This window comes from Phoca vitulina, unplaced genomic scaffold (assembly GCF_004348235.1).
Source record: "Phoca vitulina isolate PV1807 unplaced genomic scaffold, GSC_HSeal_1.0 scaffold4, whole genome shotgun sequence".
In the NCBI taxonomy this organism is placed as follows: Eukaryota; Metazoa; Chordata; class Mammalia; order Carnivora; family Phocidae; genus Phoca; species Phoca vitulina.
Genome location: NW_022589707.1, coordinates 36,605,968 through 36,618,750, shown reverse-complemented (window position 1 = coordinate 36,618,750; position 12,783 = coordinate 36,605,968). Strand labels below are relative to the sequence as shown.

The 12,783-nt window shown below is 37.2% G+C and overlaps 1 protein-coding gene across 3 annotated transcripts in view; it reads left to right on the top strand.

Annotated features, from left to right (window-relative positions):
* BBS9 (Bardet-Biedl syndrome 9) overlaps positions 1-12,783 on the top strand; it is a 448,772-nt gene that overhangs the window by 19,494 nt on the left and 416,495 nt on the right. For 2 of the 3 annotated variants that reach the window (XM_032401801.1, XM_032401802.1), the window contains exons 3-5: positions 1,915-2,065; positions 4,898-4,962; positions 10,708-10,821. In XM_032401801.1, coding sequence (XP_032257692.1) covers positions 1,915-2,065; positions 4,898-4,962; positions 10,708-10,821 — 330 coding nt within the window. Of the gene's footprint in view, positions 1-1,914; positions 2,066-4,897; positions 4,963-6,626; positions 6,743-10,707; positions 10,822-12,783 lie in introns of those variants that run through there. The other variant, XM_032401803.1, reaches the window with a different exon arrangement.

Below are 12,783 nucleotides of genomic sequence, written 5' to 3'. Positions count from 1 at the left end.
TATTTAACCCTGCCTATAGTCTTACTGCTTTGTGTCCCAGCTCAACTCAAGAACCAATTTCCAAATATTCCTGCAGGAATTGGTACCTGCAGTTTATTCTCTGCCAATTTCCAACTCTGATAAATATAAATAAAAGAGGGATTGGAGTGAGAGTGGCATAGATCTCCCAAATGCAGGAAGAGTTTAATTGGCCAAACCTTCGTAGGGGATGGAACAGCATGGCTCTAGAGACTGTATAGAACTCCTGGGGTCTGCCGTCAGATCATCTAGCAGCAGATTCCTGGTGTCTCTATTCAGGATTGAAATTCTTAGGATAGTACCTCTCTCATATGGTTCTTATGAGGATTTAATGAGTTAATACATAAAAGTTACATAGACCATTGGTTGGCATGCGATAAGCTCTCAGCAAATAAGTATGTAGAACTCCTACTTCTAAGCAGATGGAAAAAAGTCAATATTCTATACTAATACAGCAATTTCAAAACTGACACCTAAAGTATTAGTTTCCTAAGGCTGCCATAACAAAGTACCACAAATCGAGTGGCTTAAAGCAACAGAAATTTATTCTCTGACAGTTTTTAGAGGCTAGAAGTCCAAAATCAAGGTGTCGGCAGGGCCATCCTACCCCTGAAGCCTCTAGGATCCCTCTTTGCCTCTTCCAGCTTCTGGTAGTCCCAGGCATTCTTTGGCTTGTGGATTTATCACTCTAATCACTGTCTCCATTGCCACATGATCATCTTCTCCTTAAATGTCTTCACATGGCATTCTCCTCCCTCCCACCCCCCTCCCTCCCTCCCTCCCTCCCTTCCTCCCTTCCTTCTTCCTTTCTTTTTTTTTTTTTAAGATTTTATTTATTTGAGAGAGAGAGAGAGAAAGAGCGAGCGCAGAGAGGAGGGACAGAGGGAGAGGGAGAAGGTCTCAAGCAGACTCTGCACTGAGTGCGGTGCCCGACTGGGAGCTGGATTCTACCACCCTGAGATCATGACCTGAGCCAAAACCAAGAGTTGGACACTCAACTGACTGCACCACCCAGGCTGACCCCCCACCCCGCTTTCTATTCTTATAAGAGAGTTTTATCGCACACCTAATTGAGTGTGACCTCATCTTAACTTGATTACATCTGTGAAGACCCTCTTTCCAAATAAAGTCACGGATACTGGGGGTTAAGATTTCAGCATATCTTTTTTTGGCGTGGGGGACACAATTCAACCCACAACACCTATCTTACCCTTTCCCCCTCTTGTGTCCAAGTACAGACATTGTTCATCAGAGCATTCTGTCTAGTGAGGGCTCAGAATTCTTTTTAATACAATGATTTTGACAGCTGTAGAGTTGACACTCTATGATGAAATCAGTGTACAACCTTATACTAGTCTTTTGTGAAAGGACTTGCTTTGACTGAGTTAAATTATAACTACTGACACCAAAGCAAGGCTTAGGAAAAACACGTAATAGGGGCACCTGGGTGGCTCAGTTGGTTAAGCGACTGCCTTCGGCTCAGGTCATGATCCTGGAGTCCCTGGATCGAGTCCCGCATCAGGCTCCCTGCTTGGTGGGGAGTCTGCTTCTCCCTCTGATCCTTCCCCTCTCATGTGCTCTCTCTCTCTCTCTCTCATTCTCTCTCTCTCAAATAAATAAATAAAATCTTTAAAAAAAAAAAAGGAAAAACACGTAATATATTAGTATGCTTGAATATTGGTGATATAAAAAAAGTTGTTTTTGAAAAGCTATGTCATTAAAATAAGTTCATTTTAATTATGTCATCCGCTGGCAGATTAGCCTTTGTATATGAAGCAAGACTTGATTGTTTTAATTTTTAAATTTTTCTTTTAGACATTAGAAAGTTTATTTCCAAAGACATTTTGTTGCTAATGTTTGTTTCTTCTTATATCTTTTAAAAACATCTCTCTACAGATAAAATAATTGTGGGTAGCTTTATGGGATACCTAAGAATCTTTAACCCCCATCCTGTAAAAACAGGAGATGGAACTCAAGCTGAAGATTTGCTTCTAGAAGTGCATCTACGAGATCCAATATTGCAAGTGGAAGTAGGGAAGTTTGTTTCGTAAGTATAGCTCCTTAATTCTGACATTTTATCTTACTTGGAGGATGTCATTCCCTGACTATGTCATTTTTGTGGACGCTTAAATAAAAAAAGGATTATCCATGAGTTAAATATATTTTCTGATTACTGTTACCTGGGTGTTCCTCATGTACTGGGTGAATATATATACATTTTTATATGGAAACCTGCCGATTTATGAGAATAATTTAGGACTTTTTTTATGGTAACAGACCTAACATGCCAGAAGTTTATCAGAAGTTTAAAGGAAAAGAGATAAGCTTTTAAAAGCTTTATTTATTTAAAATAAATAAAGAAATAGAAAGTATTCACTTACTTAAAGCACTAATTGCCTAGGTTATATAAATGTCTGTTTAAATAATTAGACAAAGTAGCAGTTATGGTATTTGACAAATTACTTTTAAGCTTTAAAATGAATTACTGCACTTATTTGGTGTAGAAAGGTCCTTAGTTTCTTAAAAGAAGCCAGCTCAATCCACGAAGTAAGTCTAACTTTTACAAGAGCTTTGTTTCAAAGTACTTTATTTTTAAAACTAATTTATTTTAGGAAGCTGTTTATTACTTTGCATTTTGTGTAATATGTCTGCTTTTTATTTCCTGATGATACTGCTGATTTTATCTTATTTTCATACATGAATTGTCTTAAAATTGAGCCTGTGTTTCTTAATCATTATAAAAGTATGTATTGTGAAAAGTTATATAGATAGAGGTGGTCTTATTATTCCTTACCTTTTTTTTTTTTAAAGTTCCTTTTGCCTTCCTAAGTCTGGGAGTACCCTGAGCTCTGGATTTTGACTCTTTACATTTGTTTGTCATAATTTACTGGCCACAGTTACCATTTATTCAGGGCCTTGACTCTTGCTAGAAAAACCTGAACAGCAATTCTTGAACATTAACCCCCTTCTAGTGATGTTTTATTCTGATGGGAAGGTGTTTCATGGATGCTATAGGCAGGGCATGAGGTAGGACTTTGATGCACTGTGATAGGCTGGATCAGAGAGATTTTGTGTCTGACGTGGTTGGTAAATATCTACTCCATCTAAAAGTAGATGATGATTAGGTGCCTGTTGTATGCCTAGCATATATTAGGCATGATAGATTTATAAAGTAAGGAGACAGAAGGATTCTTGCCTCTAAAAAAAGCATTTTTATCTTTTCATTATTTTTTTAAAGATTTTATTTATTTGAGAGAGAATGAGAGAGAGCACGAGAGGGAAGAGGGTCAGAGGGAGAAGCAGACCCCCCTCTGAGCAGGGAGCCCGATGCGGGACTCGATCCCGGGACTCCAGGATCATGACCTGAGCCGAAGGTAGTCGCTTAACCAACTGAGCCGCCCAGGCACCCTATCTTTTCATTTTTTAAAAGAGTGAGGTGCTGTCACGATCATTCTGTTCAGTAGTCCTAAGTATAGCTTTTATCTATGTGGTCACTTGTTGGAAGGGAGGGGGTTAACATTAATGAGTGGATAGTGTACTAGTATTAACTAACTAGTACTATCTCATTAATCTTATCTATAAGATGTGATCTGTATTTAAAGAGAAGGAAACTAGCTAGAGCTCAGAGCTTTAGGTCACACAGCCAGGATTTAGACCTAGGTCTATCTGACTCCATACTCTGTTATCTTTCTACGACATAATGGTCTTTTCCTGTGCATGATAGAAAAATTGTTTTGAGTGTGCAGGGCAATAAAATTTTTTTGAAGTCAGTATTGTGTATGTGATAGTTGTATATATATTTGCATTTTCTGGTAGTAGAGTGAATGGTGAGCTTTTACATTCATTATAACGATGTTTTGCAGGTATTATCTAATATAATTCTTATTTTGTAAATGAGAGATTAACACTCTGAAAGGTTAAATGATTACACAGACACCAAGGTGCACAGTCAGGACCCCAATCCAGGTCTTCGGATTTCATTTATCGTCTTTCTAGTTTAGAACAAACAGAGTCTGTATCAGATGTTGTACACTGGAGGACTGCTTGCAGATGTGTTTTAAATTTAAAAGAGTTGCCAGTATTTAAGAACTGGAAATTTCACATAAAATCCCTGCTTTCTGGGTTTTCTTGAAAAAATGTAGAGATTTGGCCACATGCCCAGAACTGAGTAGTAGTTACTTCCTCTAGTCTGGCCCTACTCTGCAGCAGACCACAGCCATTTACACCATTTACTCATTTCTATCCACTGACCTGATCTTGAAGACTGGACTTAGGATTTCTAGACTGTGTTATGTCTTGGAAACCACTTGTTAGGGGCTGAGAAGTGTATTGGTGATAGTGGCAGTTTAGTCCAAACTGAAATCTTTTCAGTGCCTTTAATAAAATTTCTGAGCTGGAAGTGACATATGCCATTTACTAATAATGATTAGCATTCTGTGGTGCTTTATACTTTACAAGGTGCTGTCCCATGATTTTATTTCATTTAATTGAAACCTCTTATTTTCCGGAGGGGGAAACAGGCTCAGAGAGATTAAGTAACTTGCCCAAGGTCATAGGTTAATTACCCAGAGAGACAGGGCCAGAACTTGGATCTCTGTATTACGGGAGAGCCCTCATGAAGCAGCCTTAGATGTGACTTCTCCTGGGAGGCTCCAGTGACTTCAGGCAGTTAGTTCCTTGAGGCAGAGTCCTTGAGCCTCTGGGATTGTCAAAGTGGGTGGGTGTTGTTACATTTATTTTTCAGTTTTGAATGTTATGTAGTAAACTTTTAGTTTACTGATGGTATGTTGTGGTTATAATCTCTTTTAAAAATATTTTATAATTTTTTTTGTTACATCTGAAATTGATATTTAAACTTAAAACTTTTCCCATTTTTCAGAGGTACTGAAATGCTTCATTTGGCTGTGTTGCATTCTAGAAAACTTTGTGTCTATTCTATCTCAGGTAAGAAACGTTTTTTTCTAATGTAAAATTTATATTAAAAAAACCTTAATATAAAAACTCTTAATGTTATGTAAGAATAGATACTCACTTATGTTCACTTGCTAGAGAACACACAAAACATTTGGTTGAAGATTTTCTTATCTTGGTTAACATTTTCCCTTGTTCATTTATTTTTTCAGGTACTTAGGCTATTACATTTTTTTTTTTTTTTTTGGTTTGCTATTTATATGCATATTTAAATTTCTAGTAGAGGATTCCTTGTAATCTCCTTCTTGGAGATTCTGGAGGAATTGTGTCCAGGATTGTCTGTGACTAATAGTGGCCAATTCTGTATACTTAGGATACTTGAGTGTTTTAAAAAATTTTTATTTATTTTTTATTAAAGCATAGCTGACACACGATATTACATTAGTTTCAGGTGTACAGCATAGTGATTCCACTTCTCTATACATTATGCTGTGCTCACCATAAGTGTGGCTACCATCAGTCACCATACAACGCTATTACATTACCATTGACTATATTCCTTACGCTGTGCCTTTTATCCAGGATACTTGGGTTTTAAGAAATGTTTAATAGCAACAACAAAATTCATTAGATGCTGAGAGTCATGGTGGTTTAAAGTACTTTTTCTTTGATGAACCTTAAGCGTTTTCTCTTTACAGTTCAAATTTCTTGGCTTTTGGTTGTTTTTACTCAGCCTGCCTTAAGGCACTTGTCATTCTCTGACATTGTTCTGTAGGTACCAGTATAGCAGTTAATTATAGTTTGGTTTCAGCATTTTGATCCTTATTAAATATAAAAGGTAACTTAAAAAATTTTGTAGTAATTAGATAAATTTTAGTTCAAGCTGAGAGAGTTATTTTCATGGATGTCAATATTGGGGAAATTTTTTTATGGGTACAATAAAGCTAATTGTTTGGGGATCTGTTCCTTATACAAGAGGTGTTCTTTGGAGTTTGCTATAAATATTAGCTTCTAGGATTTGAATTTTTCATACTCATTCTCTTATTTGGGCTTTCTTTGTATTTTGCTTTCAGTCTGAGTAATGATTTGTCTTTACTGTATTTATATGTGTATATTTATATACCCTCAACCCAGTGTGGAGCCCAATGCGGCGCTTGAACTCATGACCCTGAGATCAAGACCTGAGCTGAGCAAGAGTCGGACGCTCAACCAGCTCAGCAACCTAGGTGCCCCTGAGCTGGATATTCTTAAGTAGTCTCTTTTTGGGGGTGAAGTTCTGTTAGGTTTTGAAGGCAGGCTTGGTAACCTGGCCTATGGTATATGGTAGGCATATGTTGACTGTGTGAGTGAACTAATTTTTGGGTAGTGCTGAGGCATTTGGTAGTGGCTCTTTATTACTGTGTGTTATTTTTATTCTTCCTTCTTTTTTTTTCCTTTGTTACCACTATCATTTTCTTTTTCACTTTTCCATTTATAAGTCAGAAGCCCGACATAGTACCTCTCTGTCATTGGTAAACACTCCCACTGGTTTCATGGTAAAAGATGTTGCTTTTCCTAGTGATAGGGCAAATATTTAGTGTTCCAGAATAAATGGAGAAGATGTGATATAGGCTACTTTCCTGCATGCATCTAGTTGTTCCTGTTTTCCATCATAAGGCTGTTAACTGTGAGGTGATACTATTAACTGGGTTTCACAGGACATGGAGGAGGGGAACTTGTGCACAGTTACCCCTGAAAACTTCTTGGAGAATTGGTCCCTTCTGGAGGTTCTAAGAGGGCAGGAGAGGGAAGAATCCTACAAACTAGAAATTAGGTAAGACTCTTGGCCTTCCCTGGTCCCATTTGAATGATGGCCCAGAAAGACAGAAACCTCTAGGGTTTCCCTGGGGCATAGGGCATAATAGATTAGTGATAAAGTGTATGTTTATCAAAAAGACCTGCTGAAAGAAACTGGCATGTTTGGTCACAACTTGTTTATGGGACGTTGGTATTTTCCTTCAAATTAGTGTTGAAAATGAAAGTTATTTGTCATGGGAATGGTGATTTTATTGCTCTTTTATTCTTTGTATTCATTTGCAAGCTTTGTATTCTCTGGGTATGAAGAGTTCTCTAAACTACAGTCCCTTATGTCCCACCTCACTTCCCTATTCTGTCTCTCCTTTCTTCAGCCTCTTATGATATTTGGAGGCTGACAATTTGTATATTTTTTCTGGCTTGGCTTGAATTGAGAAGCAGGGAAGTTAATATTTTTGTTCTCTTGAATATGTTTCTAGAGGTTCCAGACTGAACTTTTACCTAGCTTTTACTGTAACAGGGCAAGCGTAAACATTTTTTAGTTTAAGTAAAACCGCTGGTGTCAACAGATGAAAGTGTTAGCTGAACTTGACATTCTTACCTCTGACTGCTCCCTCCCCAAATATGTTTTGGTTTCTTTTTATGCTGTGTGCTTCTAAAAAAAGATTTGAGGCATACTAGAGGAGACCTCCTGGACACACCAAACAACCCTTCATAGTCAGGCTGCTGTGCTGACCTCTTTTTGGTGGGTGATATATTATCAATTGCATGCTTAATATAGAGAAATAGCAAGGTGTTGCTGAAATGAAGTTAGCCCACCTTATCATACCTAAAGGAAAAGCATCACATGGCATTTCAGATTCCTTTCTGATGGGCTTCAGTTTTTGAGTAAATGGTTACAGATGTGTGAGCGTAAGCCATACTGATTATATTCTCTTAAATATTCTTTTCCAAAAATTATGTACTTCAGCAAGCATTTGCTAAGAATTTGACATATTTATAGAATTTTAATGTTTGCTGTGAGTGGGCAAAAAGATGTGGTTCTTTACTTTTGATAGGCTTATATAATCTAATTTGGTTATTTAACACAATGAACCTTTTAATTTACTCTGTAATGGTTTTTATTTCATTTAACTTCATTAGATTTCTCTACAGTTATCTAAAATTGCACCAAAAACTGTTGTCAAGGGACCTTTGATTTTTCCAGAGAATTTTTTGTTTAAATCAAATCGTGTTTAAATAAGGCCAATAGCATCAATGTTCTAATATTCATTTTACTTTCTAATTGATGAAACTTCATATATATATATTTTTTAAGATTTTATTTATTTATTTGACAGAGAGAGAGAGAGCGAGAGCAGGAACACAAGCAAGGGGAGTGGGAGAGGGAGAAGTAGGCTTCCCGCGGAGCAGCGAGCCCGATGCGGGGCTCGATCCCAGGACCCTGGGATCATGACCTGAGCCAAAGGCAGATGCTTAATGACTGAGCCACCCAGGCGCCCCAATGAAACTTCATATTAATTTTAGCTATACATGGACTGTATTTATAGAGATACACTTGCTATATTCAATCTGTATATCCCAGGACAAAACCTGTGTATAAGTAATTTTAATCTCGTGTCATCGATGCTTCTCTAAGAAAAAATGGTCAGAAATTTTATATTTTTCAGATACTACCTTTATTCCAAAGTAGTATCTAAGGAAGACAAATTGTCTTCTGTTCTCCATAGGTGCATTATTAAGTTTTAAAGTGCTATTACCTGAAATCTGAAGATTACTACTGCCTTTGGAGCTTTTTCAGAACACAAATCCTAGTGTCATTTCATGCCAAGTTTGTCTAAGTATTGAATGCTGACCCCTGTGTTCACTGACCTTTCAGCTAGCAAACATGTGTAAGTGCATTCCTTACTCAGAGAAGTTGATTTGGTTTTAGGTACAGGATGAAATTTGTAATTTCTGTAGGGACAAACCAAATTTCCAAGTTTCTTGGAACTTTTTTTTCTGGTTTCTTGGAGGCTAGACCTCTCCTAAGGTTAAGGCTGTGAGTTATTTAGTGTGTGTGTTCCTCTTTTTCTTTTCTTTCTTTTTTTTTGGCCCATGTGGTTGCGATTACCCCTCAGTTTCCCTGGACCTTACTGATTTTACTACCATTTAGATTTCACAAAGGTTTCATCTATCAGGGTGAGCAGGCAAATTTGAGTCTTTCTCTTTGTTTATTATTCTATTGGTATGTGAAGTCTGTTGTTCCCATTTTTAGGGGCATAAATCAGAGAAGTGATTTTCCTCCAAGAAATTCTCCCGTTAGTTTTCTCTTTCAACCCTTCACCTTCCAAATGAAGAAAAGGCCAGGCTAAGAAAGGTGGAGGTGGAAATGATGTTTTTTGATGGCTGGTTTATTTAGGGAAATTGTCATTGGCTTACCAAGTTTTTTCCAAGTTGTAAAATGATGGACAGCCAGGCACCGGGTTATATGGTGCTAACTCTAAAGACCTACTTTGAGTACTTTGTCCTTTACCAGCTGTGTGATTTGGGGGGAAATTTCTTAAACATTTATTTATTTATTTATTTATTTATCAGAGAGAGAGAGAGAGCGCACGCACAAGCGGGGGGAGTGGCAAGCAGAGGGAGAAGCAGGCTCCCCACTGAGCAAGGATCCTGATGTGGGACTTGATCCCAGGACTCTGGGATCATGACCTGAATCAAAGGCAGACCCTTAACTGACTGAGCCACCCAGGTGTCCCTTAAACTTTTTTTTAACTTAGGGTACTTGCCTCACTTCTAAAATGGAAATAGAAATATTTTGGTTCTTACAACCTCAGTGTACATTGGTAAAACCTTTTGGACTAAAATAAATGCTCATGTATAAATATGTATACACATACATACAGATAGACATATATGTTTAGATTGTTTTAATGATCTAATACTATCCAGTTTGGGGACTGTTTCATTTGCTTTATATTTTAAGTTTTTCTTTAAATTTTGCATTTTTTGAATGAAAGACAAAGATGCTCAATGGAAAAAGTTGCATTCTGAATCCTTTTTTTTTCTATCACCTCTTTTAACTATAACGTTCTTGCCTGGTTACTGGGACATAGCTTCAGCTGTAAGTCCTCTAGAAAGCCTAACAACCAGAGAGTAAAATAAATATAAGGAATCTTTTTCGAGGTGCCTGGGTGGCTCAGTCGCTTGAGTATCTGCCTTCAGCTCGAGTTGTGATCTCGGGGTCCTGGGATCGAGCCCCGCATCAGTCTTCTTGCTCAGTCTCCCTTTTCCTCTGCCCCTCCCTCCCACTCGTGTTCTCTCTCTCTCAAATAAATAAATAAAATCTTTATTAAAAAAAAGAATATTTTCAAATTTGGAAAGAAATAGAAAGAAATTATAGTACATATGATCTATTAAATGCAGAAAAAGTATCTTTGCTTTGAAGGAGATTCTTCTTCAAGGACTTCAAATAAAACATATTGTCCTCTTTACTTGCTAAAGGAAACTTTAGAATATCTCTACATTAAATTAGGATATAGTGTATTAGGGGCTTGAGTATTTTTAAAGTTGGGACAGGAAACTGAATTGCTTGAAAGTGTGGGGAATTTTTTCTAAGACACTTTGAGTCGTGTCTTTGCTCTATTATTGTTTAAGTATAAGGAACTTGACCTCATTTATTTCAGAACTAAAATTGAATGGTTCTGTTTTTATTTAAATAATTACACTTTACTCAAACATAATGGAAATAGATAAGAAATGTCACCCAAGGTGGTATTTCATCTAATGGTGTAATCTACCCAAGACTTAAATTGTTCTAACTGTGCTGGAATTCTGTGTCATCAGTATGCTAATTATTCATAATACGCATTGTTTTAGTGCTTTGTCATTTTAAATTTCACTGAAATTGAATTACTTAGAATTGGGGTGGAGGATGAGAAGAAATGAATATTTTTAAATGTAAACAAATACAAAGCAATTCTGTCATTTTTTTCTCCTTAGGAACCTTGGGTAATGTGGAACATGGAAACCAATATCAGATCAAATTGATGTATGAACATAATCTTCAGAGAACAGCCTGCAATATGACTTATGGATCATTTGGTGGTGTAAAAGGTAATTTGCATTAATCATGAGTATGCTATTACAAGTACCAGATTTAGGATATTTGGCCATATAAAAATGGAGGATCATGGGGTATGAATCTCAGAGGGAGTTAAACACATTTTATTGAGACCTTTATATTCGAGTGGTCAAGCAAAATAATGAAAAGAGAAAACTTTAAACATCAAAAGTGTTTGATTTTCCTATAACCAGCACTTTTATATGGTCTACAGAGATATTTCTAAAAATGTCTTTTCTTTAAATTTTGTCTTTGTACATGAGCTGACTGAAATTGAGCTTTTTTGGGTAGAACTGTGTGACTGCCTCTCTTAGTGGAAGAAGGGGTTGATCTCCTTGATAGGGTGTCCCTGTCCTACTTGTGATAGGCCGGGTGAAGCTGTAGAATCCTCTCCCCACCTCGCCCCCCTCCAGGGCCACTGCCCAGGGTTCTGTAGGTTGTTTCTGCTTTAGGGTGCCTGGATTGGGGGCAAGCAGAGACTGAAATGCAGACCTCATCCTGCTCACCAAGGCATGTGCCCTGGCCTGGAATAAACCTCCCCAGAGGAAGGGGGCCTTTTCTAAATTTCACAAAGGCATTACATTTACCAAGTATTGGCTCAGTGAGGCTGGGCTCCTTCCACCTTGGGGAGTATCTTTTTCTAAGTAGCCTGGGGCTACGTGCAGCCTGCCCACCCTAATCCCAGAGCTTCCTGCGTTACCAGGGCTTGGTGCTTGCTTGGGTACCCTGTTGCTGTTGGCATGGGAGAGTTTTTTATCTACCACCTACCTCCTCTCACTTCATTGTGATAGGGTGATAGAGGAGCTGCTGGTGCTGGAGTGAGGACAGGAAGCCAGGTAGTGACACTTTGTGGTTGTGTGTGTGTGTGTTGGGGTGGGGTGGGGAGGTGCCTGTGGAACATGAACTAGGGATTTCACCTCTTTCTGGGCTCATATTTTTATGAGTTTATTGTTTAATCATTGTATTAAAATGTAGACTGCCTATGTTAGATTTTTCTTTAGTGACATGAAAGAAATTACTTTATTTTGGAAGTCATTTGTGTGAATTCAGTTCTTTCATACATAGAGATAAAGGTGAGGAAGAATGAATTTGAGTGTATCAATTAACAGGAATATTTTAGGTGGTAATGTACAAATAAATGTTTTGCATAAAGTGATATGAAACAAAACACTTGGCTAGATTGTGGACTTGCTTAACTTGAGTAATGGGAATGTTTGGATTATTTAAGGAATATGGGAGATGTCCAGAGTTGGATGAAGAGAGGAGAGAAAGTGCTAAAATTTGATGAGAGGCTAACTTTTATCAGTGAAGTATCCCTTCCTAACCTCAGCTGTCAGAACTGATTTTCACTGTTCTTTAAAAAAAAAGTCTGACATGATCAGGGGACCTAGGCCTCTGTTGTTTAATAAACTGTTTTAATTCTTTTCCCCTACTAAATCTTCAAAAGGCAAATTGCTAAATTCTGTGCATCTGGAGTCCAAAAAATTATGATAAGAGAAAAAAGTGCTTTGGCTAAATGAAAGTAAGTTTTAATTTTTTTGGTAGAATCAAGACAATTCTTGAGACCACCTATCAAATGTTATATTGATTGCACTGTACTTTTTTTTTTTTTATCAGATCAAGTTAACCCAATTAAAATAAAGTTTTAAATAAGTAAAAAGGGATTCCTTGCTTTTGTGTGACATTTTTGCTAGATTTAATAATGGACTTCCAAAGTAATGATATAGTTGCTAATTGTTTTGAAAAGAGCAGATGACTTTGTACTTATATAATACCTTCTCTTATTTCTTAAACTTTGCCTTACACTTAAAAAGTACCTGTTGAAAAAACAAGAGGCCATTCTGACATGCTTTACTTTCCTTTGGTTAAGCAGAACATTTCACAATTTGAAACAGAAATGTCTGAGTAGCAGAAGTGATTATTTCATTTAAAGGGTTTGAAACACATAATATCAC